Here is a 27,738-nt window from a genome sequence, read left to right as displayed (position 1 = left end):
CACTAACCATGATCTAAGTACAGAAAATTCCAATTATGTTGAGCTTAACTTTTGGAAACGACACGACAAATGATTATAAGGTATAAACAGTGTGGATTTGGACCTTGGACGATTTGGTTTTAGCAAATATATCTACTATGGACGTAGTTGATGTTTGAAAAACAAATACAAGTGTAACACAAGGTGAGGTTTTATGCATTTGAAATAACATATATTTCATTACATTAACAGTGGTACTATTAATGAACGTAAATAATATAAAAAAATGCTTACGTGTAATTAATTGTGTTCATCTAATCTAAGGTTTATGCGTCTTTGCAAAATATCTGACGGAAGTATACCGAACGAATAGTTAGGTATATGGTATATTATAGTAATTTATCAAGTATCCTTAATCAATGATACATAATACACAGTGTAAGTCCTAGTAATTTGAGGGGGGGGGAAGTAATGCTAACACGGTTCCCATCTCAGTTTGCGATAGATACCAAGACAAAAATAAGTAGTAGTAATAACAGAAATAATCAGATAGGTACTCGCTGGAGTTTGATGATCATGCCGACGCAAATTAATCTATTCACACAAGTTGCTAGTTTAAATTCTAAACGATAATTTTATTACCTATTATCATATTAATACTATGTTCATCATAATAATTCATAATTTATAATCATCGTGGCAATCGTAAAAGTGTAAAACACATGGCTATGCGGCTATGCAATATAATTATTATTTTTTTTATAGTACATAACACAATAATCGCGGAGTCACGACTATACCTCGTTGGAGAGTGAACGGTGACGGTGGTACCTACTAATAGTAGTAATGGTACTATCGAGTGTCGAGTACCACCAAACCGGCGGCGACTTGCCGAAGTGCCGACTGCCGACTGGTTCAAGACGTGTTCAACAAGTCTGTTCCCGTAAATCCGTAGCTAACATCCTATTGTTCGTTTATCGATCGGTTACTCAGTGTACACAACATCTGATTCTACAGTGATTGTGATAAGGTTTTTTTCATATATTATTTTTATTTATTATTTTCATTTGCGCGCCGGCTGTATGTATGTTAGTTCGTTAGCGAGACGTCGAACGCGTTCTGATATCGTTTTGACCGTTCGTGTTTTTGCCTTGTGCGTCGAAAGCTGTATCCGGTCGTAAAACTCGTTACGAAATTTTTGACTCGTGTCCATCATTCGATGGCACAATTATCAGTTATCCAATTTCTATAGACGAATTCAAGACGAGGACATCTCGCAAATAAGGTAAGCCTGCTTTAATCTGTTAAAATTCTACTAAATAATATATTGCTGTTTATAGTTGGGTTTAAGTATTTTTTTTTTTATCGTTTTGTTTTCTTTCCCCCACTCATCTTCGATGGATGTCTTCCGCGTGGACGACTACTTCTTGTCTAAAATGAGTCGATAATATTTTCTTATTGTTTGTTGTTTTTTTTATTATCGTCCAGTTCGTCATATAATAATCACGGATGAATGTTCATAAACAACCAATAAATTAATGTTGATTTGTGCTGTGTATTTAAATAATAATTGACAATTTCATTATCACGTTTATTTTTAAACTTTTTAACGACCGGTTTTTACTCTATCGAAATCAATATTTCAATACTATTTGGTTCTCAGACGATCTTGAAACCAGTTTTTTTCCTTATAAATAGGTACATAGTAAATAAGTTTCAAAATAGTTCTAATAAGTAAAGTACCTAGACATGAACAATATACTTAAGTACCAATTAAAATATTAGTATTATTCCACTCTCTTTATCTCTATTTAAAACTTCAGTTGATTTATAATTGACCTATTATATTATTAAATTTGCAATCCTTAAAACATGTGTAATTTGAATGATTAACAATGAATACATTTTAAAATGTTGTTAACATGATAAAGAATTTTGGTTAGTTAAGTTTTAATTGTAAACAATAATAAATAATTTAAATTTGAGATTTAACAGTTATATTACCTACTGGTTTTTTTTTTATTATGATTGGCTTAATGCCAAATTGTTAAATAACTTGAATATAGATATTTCATGTTTTTAAATAATATAATTATAAACAAAATATGTATTTTTTTTGATTATCACAGTTCATGAACATTGAACACTATGAAATAGGTAAAAAGTATAAGGTCAGGAATTATCAATTGTGTCATTGTTTATATTTATACTCCCATTTTAAAATAAGGTATTACAATTTAGTAATGATATAATTTTTACTAGGTACTAGATAATTAAAATCGTGCTCTTTACTCATAAATTGTCTACCTATTCAGTTTAAATATGTTATTCCAACTTCCAACAATAGATAGGTTATTATATAATAAGAAACCTATACAAATTATATAAAATATATTTTCTATATAAGTCATTAAGTACTATGTACATGATTATTATTATATAATAAGTGTTATAAATTATACTATAGTATAATAAGTATACACATTATGTTATAAATAATTAATTTAAATAAATTGGTCAAAAATAGTTCATTAGTAAAATAATACTTGGAAAATATGTTAGGTATTAATAAATTGTAAATGCCTGTATGGTTTGGTTTGGAAATATTGTAAATCATGGGTTAGAAAATAAATATGGTTTAAAGACATGTTGTACTCAGACCCTGATTTACGCAAGTGCAGATGGAGCACTTGCGCTTGGCCCCCAATTTCTGAGGGCCCAAAGGAAAATTGTTGTTTTAAATTAATTCCACCAAAATGTATTTTGTAAAATGTAATACCAACTGTCTTTTTCTGCGTTAAAACAAATTAAAACACGTCATAGGTCTTGTATGACACAAGAATGTTTGGACGGTTTGTCTTTGTTAACTATTGAAAATGATGTTACATCATCATTAAATTTTGATTTAGTTATTGAAATTTTTGTAGAGAAAAAAGCAAGGAAGAAATTTTTTTTATGATAAAATGTTATAAAAATAGAATTTTTTTTTTATAATTAATATTTACAATTTATACATTTAGTTTGTGCAATAAGTAAATTTTGAAAGCTTAAGTAAAAACAACAGGATATGTGGACTTGAGAGAAGCCTAGTGACCACTTTAAATTTCATTGCTCATCAAAGGTTAAAAATAGAAATTGATCATTTTTTATTTCATTTTAATTATATAAAATAATTATTATTAATAAGTTATTTTCCATTTTTATAATTTTATAGAAAATTGAAAATTAATTATTTTAATTTAAATTCATATAACAAAATCCTTAAGTATTTTTAATATTTTAATAAAGTATAATTTTGTTATGTAATTTAATTAGTATTATCTTTTCGTTGTCCTTAATTTACTAGGCCAAGTAACTAAATTATATTTATAGTAGGTACATTTTTTTTTTTTTCTTATTAGAAATAAACAATCTATACAAATAATGTACAATAAGCTTATGGTCTAAGAGAAAACATAACATGAAAATTAATAATGTACAAATATTTTATGAGTTTTGAGATGGGTATTTAATACTTTTAACATATAAATATTTTTTTTATTATCAAAATTCCCCCCCTTCTATGTATATTTTTTTGATTTAAGAGGGGCCCTAAAAAAACTGTGCACTTGGCTCTAATATTATTAAATCAGGCCCTGGTTGTACTTACACGTTTACTAATTAAATGTCCTTTATATTATGCAGGCATACTTAGATACTAATTTAAAAGAATTATTATAAACATATTTCTCAATCATTGTAATACATAATATGTTTTTTTACCAATTATTATGTGCATTTTATATACATGTACCTAACATGTCTAATTAGCAAACGTTTATAACTAGTCTGATTTATTATTATGGGATGATTGATTCAATTCTGCTGAATCAGTGTATGATTGAAATAATAAATTATTTTGTATTAATATTTCCATTTGTAGAATTACATTAGTGTATACTGTATAAGATTACATACCAATTACCAATTGACATAATAACAATAATTATTAATTAAATTTATTAATTGTGTGTTTTAGAAAAATCAATCATGGATGTTCAAAATCATAGAAATCTTTATGCCTTGGTAAGTTTATATTTTATTTATGTTTAAATTAAATTTTGTAAGATTTAATAAAATAGGTTTCTATACTTATCTAATACTTGTATAGTGAATTTGTGATCTATTTAATTTAATGAATTTATTTTTTATAAGACCTTGAAAGTTTTCTAAAAACAATACCTATGTCAAAATCACACATTTAAATAATCAAGTTAATGTTTTAATTATATGCATTGGTTAAGTTGTATGATTAAAAGGAAAACGTACAAAATATGGTATGTTTATACATTTTTTGAAAATACTTATCAATGTGTGGATATTGAGTATTAAAAAAATTTATTTTCCTATAAATTGGGCTAAGTAACAAAAATATAACTTTATTTTAAATATTGAAATAGGTACTTACTACTTAGTTTCAAATATATATTAAGTCATCCTTACTATTAATAACCTAAATTGTGTTTTATTAATGTGGTGTATCCATCATATTATTAATTATTACCTATGCTAATCTAGTAAAATATGTTACAAATATTTGTTAAATATTATCAATATTTTATATTACACCTAGTAAATATTTTCAAATAAATGAAATATTCAAATATGAATAATAATGTATGTATATTGAGCATAAGAATAATATATAATTAATATGTATAAAAAATTTTGTTAGTGGGCACCTCTGCTGTATAATAGGTGTCGAGTGGGTCACTATAATGGATGTGTTAAATTTTTATTCAATTATGTATATTTTTTTACAAAAAAAAAACTCAAAAATTTTGAATGGAGATGGTCAGACTATATCACTAAATATATTTTATTTAACTTTTGCTAAACATGTTGCATTTATTAAATCATTGATATTAATTATAATAACAATAATAAATATATTTTATACCATATTATTATCTATATAATTATTATTAACTTTTAAGTCAATATCACCTTACCGTAAAAGGTAAATTTGTGTGAATAGGTTCATGGCATAAATAAAATAGATCTTTAAATTCAAAAAATATCATAAAATATTGCATATTTTTAAAATATTACTTAAAGTAAAATTTATAATTTGCAAGTAAAAGTTTTATTTATACCTGCGAATAATGTAATAAAACAATAAATATATAGTTTTATCCAAACTTGAACTCAAATGCATTCAAAAATAATTATTCTTATGTATTTTAATGTTGGAACTATACGGAACTGGGTCATGATATTAACATTACTATCGTATACATTTAAAATAATATTAAATCAATAATAACTACAATGTACTACACATTTAATTAAAAAAAATAAATATAGGAACAAACTGAATATTGAGTGTAATTTAAGGCTAAGACTATACAGTTTTAATCCAGAAATTGACTCTCTCGTGGGGAACAAGCAATGTCAAAAATCACATTAAATTATTTAACCTTTAACTTGTGATTAAGTTGAATAAAGTTTTTTGTAATAAATAATTTTTTACACAATTTTATTTTATTATTTTTGTTTAATAAACAATTGTCTTTTAAATTCTTCTAATTCTAATAACTGACACATATATATGTGTGTATAATATATATAGGTGTGATATATCACAGCCTCAAAGATTTTTTACAAAATTGGTGGGCTGCACAATTAAAAAGGTTGGGAACTGCTAACCTATGATATAAGCTAAATATGTATCCAAAATTATTTATTTTTTAACTTAATTATTTTGCTGAGAGTTTTCATCTCTATTATTTTGAATGATTTTGGATATGATTTAAGTATGTACACTATGGTATTTAACAAAGATTCGTTAAAATAAAGCACATAATAGAATTTTCATTAACTTTCACCTAATAGTTATTATTTCTTTGTAATTTATTACAAAACTAAAATATATTGTTTTAAATTCAATATATGTTCTTATAATTTAAATAACAAACTAAATATAATCAATTTATTAATTAGTCACTAGTAAAATAATTTAAAAGATAAAAATAAAATTGATTGATCAATTTTATCAATTTGCATTATTAAATGATAAAATATAATATACTTAGCAATAATTTTAACGCAAATTATAATATTGATGATCATTTAAATAAATATAATTTCACTGACTTAAAGCAACTATAAAGCATCATCACCAATTTTTTATTTATAATTTCTTGAAAACTATTTTAAGATATATTATTGTGTTTTAATTAGTCTTTTAATAGTGTTCACACAAATGAAGCAATAGTATGTCAATTCTTGGTTCCCTTAAAAATTATCGTGTTTGTTGATAATAAATGTCCTGCAAATACACGACTTATTAACCAAGCGCGGATTCGAGGGGCCATGCCCCCCCCCCGTATACTCTGTCACATAGGTAAATTTTAGGATGTCTGTTTTTAGCAGCCGATAAAATACGATACGCACATAGTATTGCCCCCCCCCCTCTCCCGTAAATTTAGTCTGGATCCGCGCCTGTCATTAGTTTTACCTAAATTTTATTAATTGCCGAATAAACAGTGATAAAAAAAATTATTTACCCCAATTTAAAGATATAAATGGTACCTAACATATAATTCAGCTGTATAGGTGAATTAAAAGGAGGAATGAATTGCTAATCAAAGTATTAAGTAAATTAAAATAGTGTGTATTAGGTACGAAATCTATGACTTATTGTGATACGATTATAATTTATAAGTTATAACATTAAGTATACTTATTATTAATTAACATATTTAATACATCTTTTATTTTTATTATCTGATGTAGTAGATATTAGATAATAATAGATATAAACGACTAATCGAAATCTTTTAAGTAACTAATAATTATGCATATTGTTAATAGAAGTTTATGCAATATTTTACCGTGAAACAAATTATAATATTCATGATCGTAAAAAACTACATTTGATGCTTGTGTAAATATGACGGAGGGGATAAAAATTGTATTTTACCTATTTCCCCTACCACAGAGATACACAACTAAGCATGCTTTTTTACTAATGTAAACGGCAAGTTATCATTATGTGAGCATATAGTTTTCAGTTGTGCTATGTTCGTCAATATGTAATAGAAATTAATTTTAAAATAATAGTGAACATTTGGATAGAAAATTAGTTATATTTGTTTACAGTGTATTTAAATTCTACAATATTATTTTTTTATATTTATTTTAAACACTACCATGTAACTTTTCTTGTAATCCATTTTATATATTATTAATAGTTATTTTTTAATGGAAAAAAAATCGTAACATTTGTCATGTAATCTAGTCAATCTGAAATATTTATTATAGTTAATTCTTTATTTAAAATTGAAAACAATATTAATTTAGTTCAATTCCGCAATTTTAGTGTTTGCAGTGAATTTTTTAAGTAATAAATTGCAACTATGACATTATTTTAAAACTATAAATTTGAAAAAAAATCATGTTATAAAAGTGTACCTATTAATTAAAAATTATTATTAAATGAATATTTTACGCGATCTAACTTTCCACGTGCTATGCAAATTTTTCATTTCTGGTACGTAACAATGCGCAACGATTAATCGTGTACCTAACTTGAAATTAAAGTAATAAAATCAACTATTACGATGAATTTTTTAAATAGTCTTCCAGCGTTTATTCCTGGAGGATATATCTGCAGTTAAAAAAAAAAACTGTAAAATAGCATTATGTAAAACACGGAATCCGAATAAGTGCACTCGTGTTTTGCATGTCGGTTAGACACAGTTAACCCAATGCATATTGAATTTTCTAAATATAATCTAGTATCGTCGAACACTTATTACGAAAATAGTGTACGTTTGTTGTTGTTCCTATAGTTCGATATTTTTTAGTACATATAATATTATTTTAATTACAATCTATATATTTTGTTGATCTTCATTATTATTATTTTTTTTTTATCGATAATTAAACAAACTCGATACGTGCAATGTTTCGGTAACACAATCATTTTATTTTTATGGGAAAATATCAAGAGATATTCAAGCTGTGCAAGCCCATCGTCACGCGGTGTGTGTTCAGCGTTCGCACATTTTTTGAAGAATGAATTCGTTGAAATAATTAATTTTAATTTCGTTTGCGTAGATTACATACATAGTAATTATATTAGTAAATAATAATGTGCCCATCTAGTCAAACTTAAATTAAATTTTTTGTATTGATATTTTTCTTCCCCGTTTGAACGAATCTAAAGTATGTTGAATGTTGGGGACTATACCGTGCGTATAATGATAATAATAAAAAAATCTAGTAGGTACTAAATCTTCTTCTCGGACAGTGAAATTTATTATAATATTGATCTGAAAATAAACTTTCTGACCGCGTGTCGTGCGTATCTTAATTCGTAATGATGACTCCGAGAAAATACTCATCGTTGAAACCACTGAACGATGAACTTGTGCGCCGTTTTCAATATTGGAAGTCCGCACCGGAATTCAAGGCTTGTTACACTCTCGTAAGTCAACAAACATGAAACAATACGTATTATATTATTATACTTTATACCTACGTTATTTTTGGGAATAGTAGGTACACATCTTCAGTCATGCCAAAATGGGTATTTTATTTTTATTATTGAATAAAGTCGTTGCGTAACGTTTAAAACGACATTCCCGTATAGGGTACATCATCGTTGTCACAATATAGGCAATAGGCGATGTAATATACTATGTGGACGAGTATGTTTTATAATATGTTTTAAATATAATATTATGTTAAGCGCTTTGCGCGGGCCAAGGTCAGTAGAATCGAAGTCTGTTCGCAGGTATTATTAGATATAAGTGTTATTACTTATTATTGCTTGTTTTTTATTTTTATTTTCACGAGTTACGGAAACCCATGATGTTGTGCATTTTGTACGGTTTCTCGGCGTGATACCGCGCCTATTCAGACTGTTGCTATTCTCGAAGCGTAGGTACATATTTATCAAATCTAAATTTTTGAAAATGTTGATTACCGTATCAAAAGAAGGAAGGAAACCACGATAATAAAATTATTGTTTTCGAGCGTCTCTCAAAAATCGTTGTGAGACGATACGTCTTCATATAAATTAAATTATGATAATTTTCATTAATTATTCGTTTATTTATGGTAAGTTTAATAGAACTCACGTAAACTTTCTAGACACTGTGTATAACCATATGATTAAGCCTGTACCGATTTTTAGTATACCTGTTATTCACGTAGTGAGAAAAATGGCAAAATTACTAGGTTTAAGATTCATGCTATTATTTTTCTAACTATCTTCGCCAGTCGTGTGTCTACGTCGAAATAACCTCTCAAAATTTAAAACACACATGATCTTAACAGAACACACATTATTATAGTTCACTTGCTTTTCGATTAATAATGTAATACTAACTCTTATGGGCGTGCGTTGACTTTAATCGCAGATGCAACATATAGAATAAAGCAGACAGCAGCCCATATTTTTACAATCAATCAAATAATTGTTGAACAGACAAAATTATTAATTGTATAATTCACATAGTAGGAATAGTAAGATGTGTTATGCACTATACACTATGACTATATAGTGGCTATAATAATATAATAATTATTAATGTATTTAACATTTTCAATTGTAAACATACCTCCTAACATAATATTATATTCAATTCTTTTAAAAACTCTTAGTCACATTGAATATTGTAATTACAATTTCAGTTATTTTTAGAATGTATCTAGTATTTACTATATTCTCCATCATCCGGATCAATCGTCTTAATAAATATTGCAAGTGTAGGCCGTTGTGTAGCACATGAACTGTCTACTGCACACGTGCGTACGCCTATGCGGCTATGTTAGCTTTGGTGTAAATCCTATCTGTGATATAATCGTGTGCTAGTCGTCCGACAAATCAATATTAATCAATGCATGTTGAAAATATTATTAGCTGCGGTATAATAAAAACACTACAGTCAGCTGGTTTCGATTTAAACATAACATGACTAGACGACGCATTTCATTCAATTATTTCAATAGCTCACTCCCCATACAATATGATAATAATATAATGTTTGACTTACAAAACAACTATACTATTCGTGAATACGCGGTGAGTGCTATAATACTTATACTACCTATATACTTGCACTAAATTAGTATGTTTCGAAACAATAAGAATTATAATTTATGAATATAACAGTATTATTACACTTCGTTAAAAATATGTTTTTTCGCCTAATCATCCAATTATTAAGACAGACAATAATTATATTATAATTTAATAAACATGAACATATAGCTCGAGATTTTGATGATTTTACCATCACAATTCAATCTGTAATAAGTATTACGTAGATACATGAACTAGTTAAAGGTTTTACTTTCGTTATAAGTTACAATAAACCTGTAGTTTGTTTTTAATATATTATATTAAAAATGTTGTATTGATATACTACGTATTACAGCATACATTTGGCTTAAACTCAAAATAATACGACCGCGTGGTAATTTATTCAACATAAAATGCTAATTTTTCCATTAATCTGTTGATCAATTTTAATTCTTACCTACATTATACCCAGATACAATAATAAGTAATAAGTCGTACTGCCCGCGCGATTACGAATGACTGGTTTTTAGACGAGTATATGAATAAATTGAGAAATGAAAGAGTAACCTGTGTGTAGTATTATGGTTACTTACCTATATTAGCTTAATATTATAATTAAATAATCATAAACTATGCACGATTTTTATTTTTAAATATAATGATAATAAGGGTTCATTGTAAAAATAGTCAATATGATGCTATACGTAAATGTTCACATAATATAAAAAAAATGTTGTTTTCTCGTTAACTATTATGTTAGATGTTAGTTGTTAAATAATATGCTTTTTAATTGTACACTTACATATTATAATGTTCTTCCTTATTATTGAAACTGTTGCATAATATTCGCTAATTGAAAAAAGTATAAATAAAAAAGAAATTATGACTTTTGAAAAAAAAAACTTATGGTTATTGAAAACAATTTAAAAATATAATATTATTCAAAATAAATGGTTTTGAATAATTTTCAATACTGTTCAATATTATATTGATATTATTTAAGATCGACGATAATAGATTAATATTTTGAAAATATAGATAGTTACAAATTCACAACCACTGCAGATATCGTAGGAATACAATAATTCATAATATAATAACTTATTTATTATTTATATTAGTTATATTATGACTATATACCTAAATTATAACTAGTGCAGTGACTTGTTCGCTTTTTTGTTACTACATAATATTTTTTTAATAGTTTTTAATAATTTATATTTTTTTTTTTTACAATCGTTATTAGCCCCAGCCCCCAGGAGTTTTTTTGTGTGTTTTGATTGCTATTTTCAATAACGTATTTTTTACGAATAACATTCCGATAAAAAAATATATTCTAAATTGTTTTTAATTTCTAGTTGATTTGTTCTCATTATTAAATGTTTATTAATATATTTATTTTAATGTATAAAAGTGTTGGTAGATATTAGTTAATGTAATATATTGGTGTATTACGATGTAAATTACTACAAAAATAGTTATATAACTATTAATTAATGTATGCGTAGGTGTGTACTAAGTAATTTTTACTTTTACATCGATTTATTTTATATTTTTTTACATGGATTAGATATTATATGAAATGGTTTTTGAAAATATACATTTAATACATAATATACATATTACAAAAAAATGGTTAAAACTTAAAAAGAAACCAGTATGTATGATACAACTTCTAATAACAGTTACAGATTTTAGTAGTTAAGGCGATAGTACAAATAAAATATAATATAAAGCAATTGTTCATAACTTAATAAGGTATAACAAAATTCAAATTTATCATAATAACTATTTTTATCTTTTATAAAAATGTGGAAATTACCTACATATAAGTCTCAACAAATTATCAACTTATTACTAAAGAAGTCGATTAGCTGATTATCAATCTAGTATTATCTGTTAAATTGTTAAAATAAAATAATGGTGATAAAACCATCGTATTATTTCCTTTATATAAAATACAATTTTTTTTGTTTAATACTTTAGTACTATAATTTATTTATAGATTTTGATAGTATACTGTATACCTCAAGGTATAGATCCAATTTTAATTATAACTTATAAAATAGTGTTATTCTTAATTTTCATCATATGAAACTAGCGTGATAAAGTTGAAAAAGTGTTTGCCCTTACCCTGCAATATTTCCTCCATTTATATTATTACAGTACATAGCATGTAAAAAACGTTTTTGTATACACTTTGAAAACTTGACATGCATGTATGTATCCATTGTTTGAAGTTGGATTTCGACGAAAATTAGATACTAGAATAATTTTCCTAATTGTTTGTTTATAGTTCGTTTATTTATCTTCACAGATTAGATACAATTACACAATAATATAAAATAATCGATTATGTAAAGAAGACGTCCTTGAAGTCCAATAACAATAATTGTAGATGAGTGCACTGAGGGTCAATTGTTGTATATTGTATTGTGAGAATAATCTTTGTTGACAGAGATAATATCACCGTATCGATAATAAAGTTTAGTTTTGTTATATAAACATATTTTGTTTCGATTTTCTATTATATTATGTATACTTGGATTTTGCCAATCCTTAAACCAACTCCTCGTCTACGTTATTTACGATCCTATGCTGTATTAATCTGAACTTGTTGGTTTTAAATAACTAATAAAAAATTTAAAACGATATCCTTGTTTATAATGAATATTTGCAATATTTTGTCCCAGTATCAATTACCACCATCAGGGACGACCTCGGAGATAAATTCAGGTCAGGAAAATGTATTACCCAGGCCACATATCAATGTTTACCTGATAGGCGTTACTTAAGTGGTGGGGGGTAGGGGATGGCTAAGCTTATGTTCTACCCCCTCCCCACCAACACTACCCAATTTATTTTATAATTATTTATTTATCTAATATTTTTGTTATTATTACATGAAAGAGGATATAAAAAAAATAAACATTTAATCAGTATCAATATTTTTGTGAGACTATTCATCTCAATTGAATTTGAAGCCTGAAGGCCTAGTTACACGTATCTCTATTACTATGTATTCTCTTTAAACAATTGAAAAAAAAGTTCAATTAACCACTATATGCTTGAATTTTTTATTACAAATTATATTTTATAAACGTTAATAAACAAACCAAAAAGAATATACATTAAATTAAGCTTTTATAATTAATTTTGTATTTTAAAAATAAATAATAAGTTATGACATTTTAAAGACATGTTGAAAGAAATTACTTTTTTATGACAATAAATCAATTATTTGATCATTATCAATATTTATCAAAATTTATTTTTCAACTAACATTAACATAAATGCTGAACATTTTGATTACAAAGTTTACTTCTTAACCTTTTTTTTATGTACTTTAATGTAGAAAATGTTGGTTCAAAAGCAACTTAGGTAACAGGAAGACACAATAAATACTTATAAGCAACTGTTAATACTTGATAAGCGTTACTGTATAAATTGTATTTTATCAATAATTTATAACAAAACGGTGTACAGTTTCTACAACTATTACACATAACTTGAGTACTTGACTTATTTTCTCTGTCAACTTTCAAATCATCCTCATCATTATATCAATCTCCCAATTCATTATTTCATACTCATCTGCAATCAAAATTTTTAAAAATGCCCAGTTATTTAAAAAACGGATTAATTCTCCGACAAAACTACAAAATTATAATAATGCTTTTATGCATCCCAAAATACCCATATTAAATTGAGCAATTCTAGTTATTATCTATTAGTAATAGGTAGCCTAAAAACTACCACTAATTACTTATTATATTATAATTTACTTTACGGGCTACGGGTGTTCGAATTGGGATTTTTATACTGTAGTATAGTAGTTTACTAATATTAATAATATATTTTTTTAGTATAAAGAAATTAAAAACTATCTAATTATTCAAAAAAATAATGTGATATAGCCGTCAGGCCAATGACAAATCCCAATAAATCAGGCCTCCGGGAACCTCCTAGTATCCCGGTGGACCACCATTATTATGAAACTAAGATTTTGACATAGATAAGTTACCTGTTAATTTACAGTCATATTCATTTTTAATACTCAAATAAATTGATGTTTCATTTTCATAATGGTTAATTGGTTATAGCAAAGCAAGTGAACATATCTAAATTGTAAAATTAACATAGAAAAGTATAGAAATATTTTCGTACCTCAAAAATTTTAATTTAATTAATTCAATCTCAACATAAGTTATAAATTTCATTCATTGTTTTAGGGGACAAAAATCTGGATCCCTTGCCATTCAGAAGTCTGGCAAACAGCAGAGATAATAGAGGCATATGATGGACATAAATTAACTGTAAGAAAAATTAAATCCAAAGATGAACAAGTCATTAAGATTTCTTCGGATGAAGAACTTCCACCTCTTCAAAATCCTGATATACTTCTTGGGGAAAACGATTTGACTTCATTATCATACCTACATGAACCAGCTATTCTATACAATTTATATTGTAGATTTGTTCAAAGTCATGCAATTTACACTTATTGTGGTAAAATAAAATGCTTTAAAACAATTAAAATATTTCATTTTCTAAAGTATTGGTTTTCTTTTATGTATTAGGTATTGTCTTAGTCGCCATTAACCCTTATAAAGATCTTGACATCTATGGCATTGATACAATGATGGCATACAGAGGTCAAACAATGGGCAGTTTAGATCCCCATGTATTTGCTGTGGCAGAACAAGCATTTAACAAAATGGAAATGTAAGACAGTAAATTAAATATTTAGGTATGCTAGTGCATGTTTTAATAAATCTTTTTTTAGAGAAAACAATAACCAGAGTATCATTGTATCTGGTGAATCAGGTGCAGGAAAAACAGTTTCTGCTAAGTATGCAATGAGGTATTTTGCTACAATTAGTGGCTCTGAAACCGAAACTCAAGTTGAGAAGAAAGTTTTAGCTTCTAGCCCTATTATGGAGGTAAATTTTTTTTAAATAATATAGATTTAAGCATTTATGAATTATACCTTTTTAGGCTATTGGAAATGCCAAAACAACTAGAAATGATAATTCATCTCGTTTTGGAAAGTATATTGAACTTCATTTTAATGATCGGAATCACATAACAGGGGCCAGCATGCGAACATATCTACTTGAAAAGTCCCGTGTTGTGCACCAAGCAGCTGACGAACGAAATTATCATATATTTTATCAATTATGCTCTTCTCGTGAAACATTTCCTCATTTACAATTAGGTGAATGATTATTGCAGTATTAACATATTATATTCTAAATAAATACTTATTTATTTGTTCATTTTTATTATTGTTATCAGGTGATTCGGAAGAATATTTTTATTTAGCTTCCCAACCAAGTAGTGATAATGACCGTCAAAATTTTTTTGAAACAGTCAATGCTCTTAATACATTAGGGTTTTCTCAAGAAGACCAAGATCTTATGTGGAAGATATTAGCAAGTATTTTACACTTAGGCAATATTGAAATAGCTGACAGAACTCAAAAAAATGCTGGCGATAGTGATTCGTGTTATATATCAGTTAGTTTTTCTTGCTATATTTGAATTTGAGTGATAAATAGATAATATAATTTGATTACTTTCGTAATTTAGCTGAAAGATCCTAGTCTAGAAATAGTTTCAACTTTACTAGACATTAATAAACAAGAACTTCAAAAATGGCTATGTTTTCGTAGAATTGTCAGCATGAAAGAAACTTATGAAAAACCAATGACTGCAGATGAGGTGAGTATAATAATTATTTTTTTTTTATTCCAGATGAATATTTTATTTATTTATTATGAATTATATGGGATGAGCCCTTTGTAAAATTAAGTAGAGATATACAGAAAAAATATTACAACTATTACATGATAATATTAAATACAAAACAATAAAAATACATTTTAAATGTGTGTATAAAAAAATTTAGAAAGTTAAAGGTGGGGTTCGTGTTAGAATGCGACATCAAACATCTTATAGGTTCATTTTTCTGGTAATTGGTGGCACTAAAAGGTATGTGAAACATAGCAGTAGATCAAAAGGATCGTTGTGGAACTTTAAATATAACTAGGGAAAATAAAGAAGGAGAATCTATAACATCAGTCAGTAGGTCTTTTAAAAATGTATTACCAAAATAACGTTGGTGCTCAGCTAAAGCAACTAAACCAAACCAATTTTATATCTTAAATACGATATCAGAATACTGTTTATATTTAATGTATTCAGAAAAATTCCTATAAATTGTGATGATTGATTAGAATATATCAAATAAGTAATCAAACAGTTATAAAATCTTTTGTAAAAAAAATTATTTTTAGGCAAGTGGAGCTCGTGATGCTTTAGCCAAACACATTTATGCGTCATTATTTCAATGGTTGATATCAATTATGAATAGAACAATGTGTGAAACTTCACCATCGGTTTGTTTATTGAAAATATCTAATCTTATTGCAACCAATTATTATTGTTTTATACTTATATAATTTTGTATTTAGACTAATTGTCCAATAATTGGTGTCTTGGACATATATGGTTTTGAAATGTTCGAATTAAACAGCTTTGAACAATTTTGTATTAATTATGCTAATGAAAAACTTCAACAGCAATTCAATTTAGTGAGTTTCAGTATAAAAATAATCTTCTCTTTAGTTATTTTGACAAATAAACTATGTGTCTTATTAGCATGTATTCAAACTTGAACAAGAAGAATATGGAAAAGAAGGAATTGAATGGAAGTTCATTGACTTTTATGATAACCAACCTTGCATTGATCTTATTGAATCAAAGTTAGGTATACTTGATCTTCTTGATGAAGAATGTCGAGTAAGCTATTTATTTATTTATTACATATCATTAAATTGTATTAACAAAATCTACGTCAATATTTTAGATGCCTCAAGGATCAGATGCTTCTTGGACACAAAAATTATATACCAAATGTATTAAATGGGATAGATTTTCAAAACCTAAATTTGGTATGTAAATATACAATAAAGTTTGTTTTTTTAAACTTATTGTTACATTATGTTTAATAATATTATTAATTTTAAAAGCTGGAAGTGCTTTCACAATTAAACATTTTGCTGGCGATGTTGAATATTTTACTGATGGGTTTTTGGACAAAAATAAAGACACTGTTTTTGAAGATCAAGTATATATTTATAAACAAATAATTCTAAATACTATTGCCTCCACAGATTTTTCATTTTATTATATATACTTATTTTAGGTTAATGTACTGAGAAATGGAAAAAATAGTATGTTACGTACAATATTTATGGTAGAAAGTTCAATTGATCGTAGGCTAAGTGTCCCAGATCGTAAAGCCAACACTCTCACAACTCCAAAATCAGCTACAATTGGAGCAACTTCAAAATCCCGAATGCTGACGCCTATGAGACCAATCTGTGCGACTATTGGTTCACCCACACATTCTAAGCAAAATAAGAAAACTGTATGTGTTATTATAATATTAATCAATAATCATGATATAAAAAAAACTTAATAAGAAAAATATTTTTTTTTTAAGGTGGGTTCACAATTTAGAGATTCACTTAATGCTCTCATGACTACACTCAATGATACTACCCCACATTATATAAGGTGTGTTAAACCCAATGATAGCAAGTTACCATTTGTATTTGACCATCAACGAGCTGTGGATCAATTGCGAGCATGTGGTGTGTTAGAAACAATACGTATAAGTGCTGCTGGCTTTCCTTCTAGGTAAAATATATTCTTCAAATACTTGTTCTTATTTAATTAATTTTTAAATTATAAATATTTTAGATGGACCTATGTAGATTTCTTCTTAAGATATCGTATATTATTAAAATCAAAGAAAATTAATAGAGACGATCCAAAATTAACTTGCCAACGAATTGTAGAAGAACATATTAAGGTATATCCTATATATTATGCTATTAAAAAAAATTCAAACTTTATAATAAACTAAAAACATTACAGACTGAAGACAACTATAAGTATGGTAATTCAAAAATATTCTTCAGAGCTGGTCAAGTTGCATACTTGGAAAGAAAACGTGCTGATAGACGTAAAGATTGTAGCATCTGTATTCAAAAAACTTGGCGAAAATACATATGCCAAAAGAAATACATACAAATTCGAACTAGTGCATTATTAATACAACGATATGGAAGAGGTTACTTAAGTAGACGGTAATAACGTTTATTTGGATTATTTCATAACAATTATTATTATTTTAATTGATTTTTCAGGTTAGCAACATATTTACGAAGAACCAAAGCTGCTACTAAAATTCAGAAAGTTGTAAGAATGTGGTTGTGTCGTAAAAAATATTTACATTTACAAGCAGCTGTACTTGTCTTGCAACGATATTATCGTGGCTACAAAGCTAGAAAATTCACTTTAGAATTAAGGCGAAACAATGCTGTTAGTTATTATTTTATTATTGACAAGTTATATTTATACTATGTATTACTATATTTTTTTTAAATATTGGATTATAGGCTGTGCGTATTCAATCAATAGTTCGAATGTGGTTATGTTATCGTCACTATCATGACACATTAAATAAAATTGTTAAAGTACAATGCTGCATTAGAAGATGGTTTGCAAGAAGATGCCTAAAAGCATTAAAGAAAGAAGCCCGATCAGTAGCTCATGTAACTAAGTTAAATAAAGGTTTAGAAAACAAAATTTATATGATGCAACAAAAAATAACAGAATTGGTAAGTTTTTATTTTCAAATATTAAGTTTGTTTCATGATTTTATTATAAATATTAAAATTAAAATATGTAATAAAACATTTTTAATTAGAAATTAATTTGGTGGGAACAAATTTAAATATAAATTTCATTTTTTTTCTCAATGTTTCAAGCACATTATTTGTTTCATACATCAAAAAACTAAAAGAACAAAACTTTAATTATTTATTTATTTATTTTTCTTATATTTCATAAGAATGAATAAAATTTGATAACAATGATACAGTAATATTGGTCTATTGTCCATCAACGTGTACAATAATCACATCTGCCGAAATAAAAAAAATAGATGTATAATAAAACGTTTTTCTAGTTTTTAGGGTATTTAAATCTAATAGTTTTAAGTTTTAGTTCTAATAGTAATTATCTTCTTTATTATTTAATACTTAAATAATAAAATCAATAATTATTTTCAGAACAACCAATTGTCTTCAACCAAGTCATTGCAGACTGAACTGCTGGAAACTAAACAAAAATTAGTAGAGCAAAAACAAATTGCTTCAGAATTAATTATTGCCAAGAAACATGCTCAGCAAATTGAAACTAAGTTTAATAGTTTACAAACAGAATATGAATCTGAAAAGAAAACTACTGAGAACATGCTTGAATCCTATAATGATAGATGTAAAAAAACTGAACAAGATCTTTTGGAAGCACAAAAAATTATTGCAGCATTAGAATCTAATGTGTTACTTCTAAAACATGAAAATGAAAAAAATTTAAGAGACATTGAAGGTATGTTGAAGTTATAGACTTGAACTCTGTTGTGTTCTGTACCTTAATAAGGGGTAGAAGGAGACACAAGCAACCAGTTCTTGAAGTATCATTTATTTGTAATGATATATTAATATTATTAACAAATCAAGTTAAAATCAATTTTCTGTATTCCTAAATAACATTAAAGTTAATGTTAAATTTAATTTCAGAGAATTGGAACACTAAATTTGACAATGAAGTTTTAAAATTTCAAAATGAAATTGAAGCAGAAAAGAGTAAATATCAAAAATTACTATCAGAAAAACGTTCAATTGAAGAAAAGTTAGAAATGTTTGAACAACAAGATATTAATGCGTCTGGCGATAGTTTCAATCGTAATAAATTTGATTCAAATTTATCTTATCAAGAAAATGGGTACACAACAAAAGGTGTTACAAGTGTAAGTTGACTTTTATGGAATATAGATTAGGTATTATATAGTAATTATCATTTAATAGTATAAAAATATTAGATCGTTTATACAAAATCAACAAATTTTTTTTAGTCGTTTTTTTTTAGAGTTGTGAAGAATTTATTAGTCTTACAATGAAAAATTTGCTTCAATTTTATGCTTTTAGGGCAGGTTAGAGAATATTTAATAAAGTGTATACATGGGAAAGTTTATATGAATAAATTCCCTATAATTTACTTAACAATGAGATAAAGCTAACAATAATCAGTGGTAAGATTGGAATATTTACACCAGTTTTTGACTAAAACGATTTTGATTATTGCATTCAATTTATCGTTGTTTTCAAATTTACCACATTCATTATACTGATTTAAACTCAAAATTTTCATTTCTAATATAAGAGAACAAATTCCCTAATTTTTTTTTTTTTTTTATTATTATTATTATTTTTACCAAAAGAATATCTAACTCAAAACCGATTATTATATACTAAATAAATATTATTATTGGATATATCATATTGTATATGGTATCTTATAAATTAAAAAAATATATTTATCTACGTTCAAACCAAAAACAAAAATGCAGTTATTTTAAGCTACTCTATTTTAAAATGATTTGTGTATTGACTGAAGCTTTAGCTCTATCATATTATTATATTAATAAGTATTGTTACACTTCCATCATTTTTCAAGAACACATTAACCAAATTTGATTCCATTTAGTTTTAGTAAAGAAAGTATTACTTGATTTCTATGTACAATTTTTTATTTAAATAATTAAATTTCATAGAAATAGTGTTTAAAATTTTAATATTTTGTAATGCAGAAAAATATATCACTTAATGCCTTTATAGTTAAATATTAATTGATAATCTAACAATAATAATCAATCCTATTATACTACAAGAATATTAATTAGGAATGTATTTCTCTTTCTCATTTTCTTTATATAAATAAGTTTTTGTTAGAAATTGTGTATATAAGAGTTTTTTTTTTTTTTGTAACTTTTTTCGAGGTGTTAAGAGGATGTCAGCATCGTATTAGTTATCTCTCTCTAACCCACGCGCAACATAGCAAATTTTGCTTTCAAAAAAATGGCTATAATCATATAAATTTTTCAAATTAGAATGAAATGACCTATTATAGAATTTAAAGCTAAGAACATTATCGAGGGCATCTCATTAGCGTTTTATTATATTTTTATTTTAAAGCGAGTTATGAGTATTTTAAGATGTATAAAGAATTTACAATTTTAAAATACTCATAACTTGCTTTAAAATAAAAATATAATAAAACGCTTATGAGATGCCCTCGATAATGTTTTTAGCTTTAAATTCTATAATAGGTTATTTCACTCTAATTAGAGAAATTAATATGGTTATAGTCATTTTTGTGAACGTAAAATTTTCTATGTTACGCGTGGGTTAGAGAGAGATAACTAATACTACGCTGGCATCCTCTTAAAATATAAACTGTTTTTACTTAATAATAAAAAAAATATGTTATATTTTACAGAATAATTTGGAAAGTGGTGATTTTATGAACCTTCAAAAAACATTAAAAACCATTCAGATGGAAAAAGATATGTTATTAAAAAAAATAGAAAATGATAAATTAATCCGAGATAATTCTAGTGATAATGATGTAAGTATTTGTAAGACTATATATTTAAAAACTTTAATAAATGGATTTTATGAAGATAATATTATAATTTTAGATATCTCGGTTAAAAGAACAGAATAATTTACTGCGGCAAAATTTAAATTCACTCCGTGAAGCAACAGAATCATCAGACAACCATAATTTCATCGTCGCTGATGATTTGACTCGTAAATATCGAAAAATTTTCAAATTTATATTCAATTTAATCGAATTTTATTTATTATTCCCTTGACTGTCGAAGCTTTTCTTCGTACTTGAATTATTGTTTATTATTTATTTCATTTTATTGTTATTATTATTTTACATTTATATTTAAATTAGATGTACCTGTCATTTAAAGTTTCAAATCAATAAATGCATAATTAATAAACGAAGACCTTGTATATTTTCTCGTAACCAATTATTCATTTTAGGGTTCATTACTAACATTGAATTTTTAAAATATATATATTATATTTATTTAGGACAATTAGAAGTGTTACAAGATGAATTATTTAAAAAGAAATCAGAATGTGTTCAATTACAAAACCGTCTTGATGGTACAGCAGAATCATTACGTAAAATTGTTGACTATAAAACTACAACTTCATCATTAACCGAAGATAGAGAATTGAATCAAGCAATGGATGCTCAAAAAGCTATTAATCGGTATTGAAGAATTTAACTTTTTTCTTTGTCCAAAATATAGCAAAATGGAATTTAAAAAAAAATATTTAATTGTATGTATACTATTACAATTTACAGACATATTTTAGAAGAGTTCCAAACAGAGAAAGAAAAATGGAAAGAAGAAAAAGAAAAAATGTCCAGTCAACTTGTAAAGTTACTTGATGAAAATGAAAAACAACAAGAACTTTTAGCTATTGAGTTTGATAAGAATCCACAATGTGATGCTATTTTGCAATCAGATATGAATAAACTCAATTATGATAATTTAGTAAGGACAAGCATAATATTATATATTAATAAATATAAATTAAAAATTGAAAAATAATTCTTTATATTAATTTTTTCTGCTTGTAACTGCCTTATATTTACTTTCATTAATGATTTCTTAATTTCTTTGTGTATTTAGAAATTGCAACAAAATTATGATACGCTTTTACGAAAATATGTGGCATTACGAAACGACATGTTGTTAGAAGGGAAAGAAAATTCAACAATTAATTTTGGTAAATTTATATCATTTTATATTTTTAAAAAACGTATTTATTTTGTTTTATCCGTGTGTACATAGATATAGCAATAGACAATGAAAACTTTGCCAACAGCACAATTATATCTGGTGATGATGGGACAATTATAGCTAAAAAAAAAAATCGTTCAGAATTTATGGGAATGTTCAAATGCTCCATAGAAGATGATCCAGTTGTAGCTCGAAATTTAATTATTGGTAATTAATCAACATTTGTAATAACTTAGATCAATGTCTTAAATTATATTATTTAATTTAGAGTTGAGGCCTGAAACAGCGTTGAAATTATTGCCAGGTTTACCTGCATATATTTTGTTCATGTGTATTCGTTACTATGATTTTACAAAAGAAGAGAAAAGAGTATGTATTTTGATGTGTTAACTACTTATTTTATAAATTGTTATTTTTCTGATTAGAGTATTAACATTTTACTATTGTTTACTGATTAGATTGGATTATTTTTAACAAATGTGGCAAAGAACTTACAAAAAGTAAAAAAACGTCAACATCAAGACACCATGATTTTGTGGCTTTCAAACACAATGAAACTTGTACATATTCTAAAACAATATAGTGGAGAACCAGCCTTTGCTAATGATAATACATCCAAGCAAAACTCTCAAGCTTTACAAAATTTTGATTTAGCTGATTATCGTCAAGTATTTAGCGATCATGCTGTGATACTTTACCAAGTAAGTGAATACAAAACCCCATTCTATTTTTAAACAATATAGATATATTTTAAAAAAAAATTATCAACTCTAAGTACTTATATTTAAGCAATGTTCTTTAATACTTTATAAAAGGAGCTGGTACAAAAAATGCAAGAAAGGATAAGAACATTAATAGTTCCAGCTTTATTAGAGCATGACTCACTTGGCATTGATATTGGTAGAAATATTAGACGTAGTTTAGGTTCATTGAAATCAAATCCAACACTTTCTAGTCCAACTACAATTACTTTGGAAAATGAATTAAATACGATGTATAGTCAATTATTGGTTCATGAGATTGATCAAGAAGTTATTGTACAAATATTCAAACAAGTAACATTTTTTTCTTTTTGTCATTTATTTGGATAATAAGTAATAATAATTGATAAATTGTTATTTTAGCTTTACTATTTCATGTGTGCCACTGCATTAAATAATCTATTATTACGTAAAGATTTGAGTTACTGGTCTAAAGGCATGCAAATACGATTCAATTTATCACATATTGAACAGTGGATAAGAGATAAAATACTTTATGTAAATATTTTATTTTTTTCTTTAATTATTTGTTCTAAATTCTAATATTAATTATTAATATGTGTAGCCACAAGATATTGTTAATACATTATTGCCAATCATTCAAGCATCACAGCTATTACAAGCAAGAAAAACTGAAGATGATGTCAACAGTATATGTGAAATGTGTGATAAAATGAATGCAAATCAAGTAAGTATTTATTTTTTTCAAAATGTGTTATTTATTTTTGTATTATCTGTTGAATAATTTAAATAATTGAATATAATCTATTATCATGTTTATTTAATTTCTATATACTATAAAGTTTGTAAGTAAAATAATTAATTAGGAATTACAATAAAAAAAATAAATTAAAATATAGTCAATATTTTTAAAACTAATAACAAATATGAATATTAAAAATATCTTAAATTCAATATACTTATTAAGTCGTAAATATTCTTACTTTTTTATATATCTTCAAAATTAGTTAACATTTCTAAAATATAATAAATGTTTGATATAAATCTAAATTATTTTAATTTTTTAGATTATTAAACTTCTGACGTCATTTAAACCTACTGATGATTGTGAAGAACGCATATCCATGGATTTCATTAGAAAAGTTAAGGATAAGTTGGAAGAACGGCCAGAATGCCAAGATAAGGTAATTTTAATACTTGATTTAATGCTTAGAAGACATAATATATTTCCCCTTTTTCCAATTTAAAATAATATACATTTTTAAGTGATAAAAAACTTATTAGCTTGTAAATAAGTTAAGGTTAGGTTGTAATAAGATTAAAATATTTTCTCTAACAATTTGTAAATTAACCTGTGTAAATAATTTATAATAACTTCATTAATTTAAAAAGTTACAATCAAACCCAACCACGTAGTCTTAGAAATAGCTCACTTCCTAATTAATCTTTATATTTTTAGGAAAAATTATTAATGGATACCAAGTATGTTTACCCAATCACATTTCCATTTCATCCATCCAATATAAGACTAGAAGATATAGAATTACCAGAAAGTCTTAATTTAACTATGCTAAAAAAGATTTAATTAAAACTTACATTTTCGTCTTTAAGATAATTTATTAAATAATATTTATTTATGTCATACATTATATATTATATTTGAACATATGTGTATATTTAATGATATAAATATATTATTTTGATTTTTGGATTTTAAAAAATAAGGCTGTGAAAAATCAAAACCCATTTTATTATATTTCTTAATCTTAAATCTTAATCTATTGTAATTTGTTAACTCGAACAAAAAATCTATCTGTGGTAATGAATTTGTTTAATAACTAGAATTTAGGTATCTTTTGTATAAAAATTAATATTATGTTGTAATAATTATTATTGTTTAAAATTCTATTAATTTGTTAAATATATAATTGTTAAAAGTATGCCCAAGATAGTTTTATTTTAATCTGTTTATATAGTTTACTTCCAAAATATGTTTTAATAATGAAATGACATAAGATTGAATTTATATATGTTTATTTTATACAATAAATTTTTCTAAATAGTCTTCCTATTTAGAATGAATAATTCTGTTATAAATTCTAAGCTTTTGAAAAAAATTGCTTGGTAAAATGTATAAAGAAATACATATGTAATAAATTACATATATTGTCACAAGATGACACACAAGCTTAAAATTTATATTTTTATTTTGTAATATTTGCATATTAAATAGTTATTACATAGATTATCTAATTTTATAAAATAATCCTAAAGCTGATGACTTTAGTGCCATATATTTTTTTAAATAAACCATTTTTAAAGATTTATTTTAATTTATGTTTATGATTTAAGTGAAATGTAATAGTCAATAAATGTACTTAGTGTAGCTGCTATTGCGTTTTTGTAATTAATAATAATATTGTTAAATTGTGAATATTGTATTGTATTGTTACCTATTAAGTTAAGTTTAATTTTACTGTTATTCAGGTCAAATATTTAACATTTGGACAAATCAAAATAATTTTAAAATCTTATTATATATTTTTTTTATTTTAAATTTTCTTTATAAAACAGAATATTCAAAATGTATAATATTTTACTATTTTAATAATAAATAACATGTTATTATGGTTATAAACTCATATTTTTTTTTATGTATATAACTTTTAGTTTGATGATGTTTTTTAAATTCTGGCTATTTTAAAATAATGTTAGATACTTACCAATTTTTTTTTGCACATAACAGAAAACTGTATGGTGACATATCAAAATATTTAAGAAAGTTAAATACACTTCCAAACTAACAAACAAATTTAGGTAAAGCAATACATTTTTAATTTAAGTGTATAACTTTTAATACCATAATATGTTGAAAGCTTGCCTGGGTTTGTTATATTTCCAGTCATAACATAATAGAAAAACGGTTACATAATATGTAAGTTTTAACAAACAAATCCCTCATGGGCTATATGCAGTCTTATACGAACATAAATTTACCCATACATATAATATGTTATTATTTATTAATCACTATAAGTAAGATAGCTAAAAATAACTAGGTAGGCGGTGCTTGTTTTTTTTTACAGGTGTAAGTTTAGAATGGACACTTCATTTTACAGAATTTAGTAAATAAGTTGGTAAGTAGTAAGTACTCATTGATTGTTAAATATTTGAACTCAAAAACAAAGAAATATTTATTTAAATATTGTACTAACACATTCATATTGTTTGTTCAAGTCTGAATAAATTGTGGGGCATAAAAAAATCTATGTGTGTATAATGTATATACTATATACATAACACTATTTATCATAGGTCTTAGGTGTATTTATAAATTCCAAAAACCAGATTATTAATAACTGTATTATTGAAGAAAAAAGGTTGGTAAATATGCCAAGTGATCACACTGTGTGTATAAAAATAATGATTATTTTAAAGGCTTATTGTTATTTATTGTTAGAGATTCTTGGCTTTTACTGATGATTGTGTTTGCACTAATTTTGCTGAATACTCATTTAAAAGAAAAATTCTTTATTTATACTTGTTGTAACTATTAGAAATTTTGTATTCAAGTGTAAAAAAACAATTTCTTTTATCAAACATTTTTATTATTATTACATATAAACTAGAAGCAATCCACTATTGCTTAAAAAATCATACTTTAGACATAATGTAACATGTACATATACATAATGTGTAACTTTTAAAATATTTAGACTAATTTTGAGCTTTTTTTTTACATTTAAAATTTTTTGCTGTTAATTATCTTGGAAATATAATACAAGTTTCCTCGTTTGTTTTACTCAGGTTAATATATTAATATCGGAAATCTATACAAATAACTTTTTTCTATACCTAATTGTTTGAAGTTCAAATTTTAATAATATTTGTTTAAAAACTTGTAAACGTAAAAAAAAATGTATAGTTAAAATTGTATTAAATTTTCAATTTTAGTATCTTAAGCTTAAAAATTTAATAATATATTATATGACATTTATACCTCACAATTGTTTTTCGACATGTACATTAGTGCATGCTGGTTTTCTTCTTTGTCTATAATTTACATAGGACAAAATCTAAACTTGAAAAATATTCATGGGAAAGATTTTATTGTTCAGAATCAGAAAATTGCTATTATTAAAAATAAATTCTGTATCTATCATACATTTATAAACTTGATCATCTAATTTCTAAAACATAATATTTAAATACCA

At 25.4% G+C, this 27,738-nt stretch overlaps 1 protein-coding gene across 3 annotated transcripts; it reads left to right on the top strand.

The window, feature by feature from the left end:
* Positions 1 to 1,021: 1,021 nt before the first annotated feature.
* On the top strand, positions 1,022 to 26,162 carry LOC132924906 (unconventional myosin-Va). 3 transcript variants are annotated; one of them, XM_060989355.1, is made up of 34 exons: positions 1,022 to 1,264; positions 3,998 to 4,044; positions 14,288 to 14,564; positions 14,636 to 14,780; positions 14,842 to 14,998; positions 15,054 to 15,273; positions 15,354 to 15,574; positions 15,647 to 15,778; positions 16,354 to 16,455; positions 16,531 to 16,650; positions 16,718 to 16,858; positions 16,926 to 17,010; positions 17,089 to 17,186; positions 17,265 to 17,489; positions 17,565 to 17,761; positions 17,825 to 17,936; positions 18,002 to 18,213; positions 18,274 to 18,448; positions 18,526 to 18,747; positions 19,201 to 19,519; positions 19,711 to 19,940; positions 21,470 to 21,598; positions 21,672 to 21,783; positions 22,081 to 22,264; positions 22,361 to 22,553; positions 22,692 to 22,788; positions 22,854 to 23,009; positions 23,071 to 23,171; positions 23,261 to 23,503; positions 23,618 to 23,857; positions 23,927 to 24,061; positions 24,129 to 24,251; positions 24,592 to 24,708; positions 24,984 to 26,162. In XM_060989355.1, exons 2-34 carry the CDS (start codon positions 4,009 to 4,011, stop codon positions 25,107 to 25,109), a joined length of 5,382 nt encoding a protein of 1,793 aa, XP_060845338.1. In that variant the 5' UTR covers positions 1,022 to 1,264; positions 3,998 to 4,008; the 3' UTR covers positions 25,110 to 26,162. The 3 variants fall into 3 exon arrangements, with proteins under 3 accessions (XP_060845338.1, XP_060845343.1, XP_060845332.1); XM_060989360.1 differs by lacking the exon at positions 1,022 to 1,264 and adding an exon at positions 1,656 to 1,677; XM_060989349.1 differs by lacking the exons at positions 1,022 to 1,264; positions 3,998 to 4,044 and adding an exon at positions 7,352 to 8,452.
* The last annotated feature ends 1,576 nt before the right edge of the window (positions 26,163 to 27,738 follow it).

The sequence above is a fragment of the Rhopalosiphum padi genome, chromosome 1, assembly GCF_020882245.1.
Source record: "Rhopalosiphum padi isolate XX-2018 chromosome 1, ASM2088224v1, whole genome shotgun sequence".
Lineage (NCBI taxonomy): Eukaryota > Metazoa > Arthropoda > Insecta > Hemiptera > Aphididae > Rhopalosiphum > Rhopalosiphum padi.
This window is presented reverse-complemented; position numbering and strand designations above follow the sequence as displayed.

Excerpts from the sequence above, each read along its gene's own strand:
- LOC132924906 (XM_060989349.1), top strand. The coding sequence starts at position 8,345 with ATGATGACTCCGAGAAAATACTCATCGTTGAAACCACTGAACGATGAA. Across the intron at positions 8,453-14,287 it reads TCAAGGCTTGTTACACTCTC|GGGACAAAAATCTGGATCCC; the intron begins GTAAGTCAACAA and ends TCATTGTTTTAG. Across the intron at positions 17,490-17,564 it reads CTAAGCAAAATAAGAAAACT|GTGGGTTCACAATTTAGAGA; the intron begins GTATGTGTTATT and ends TTTTTTTTTAAG.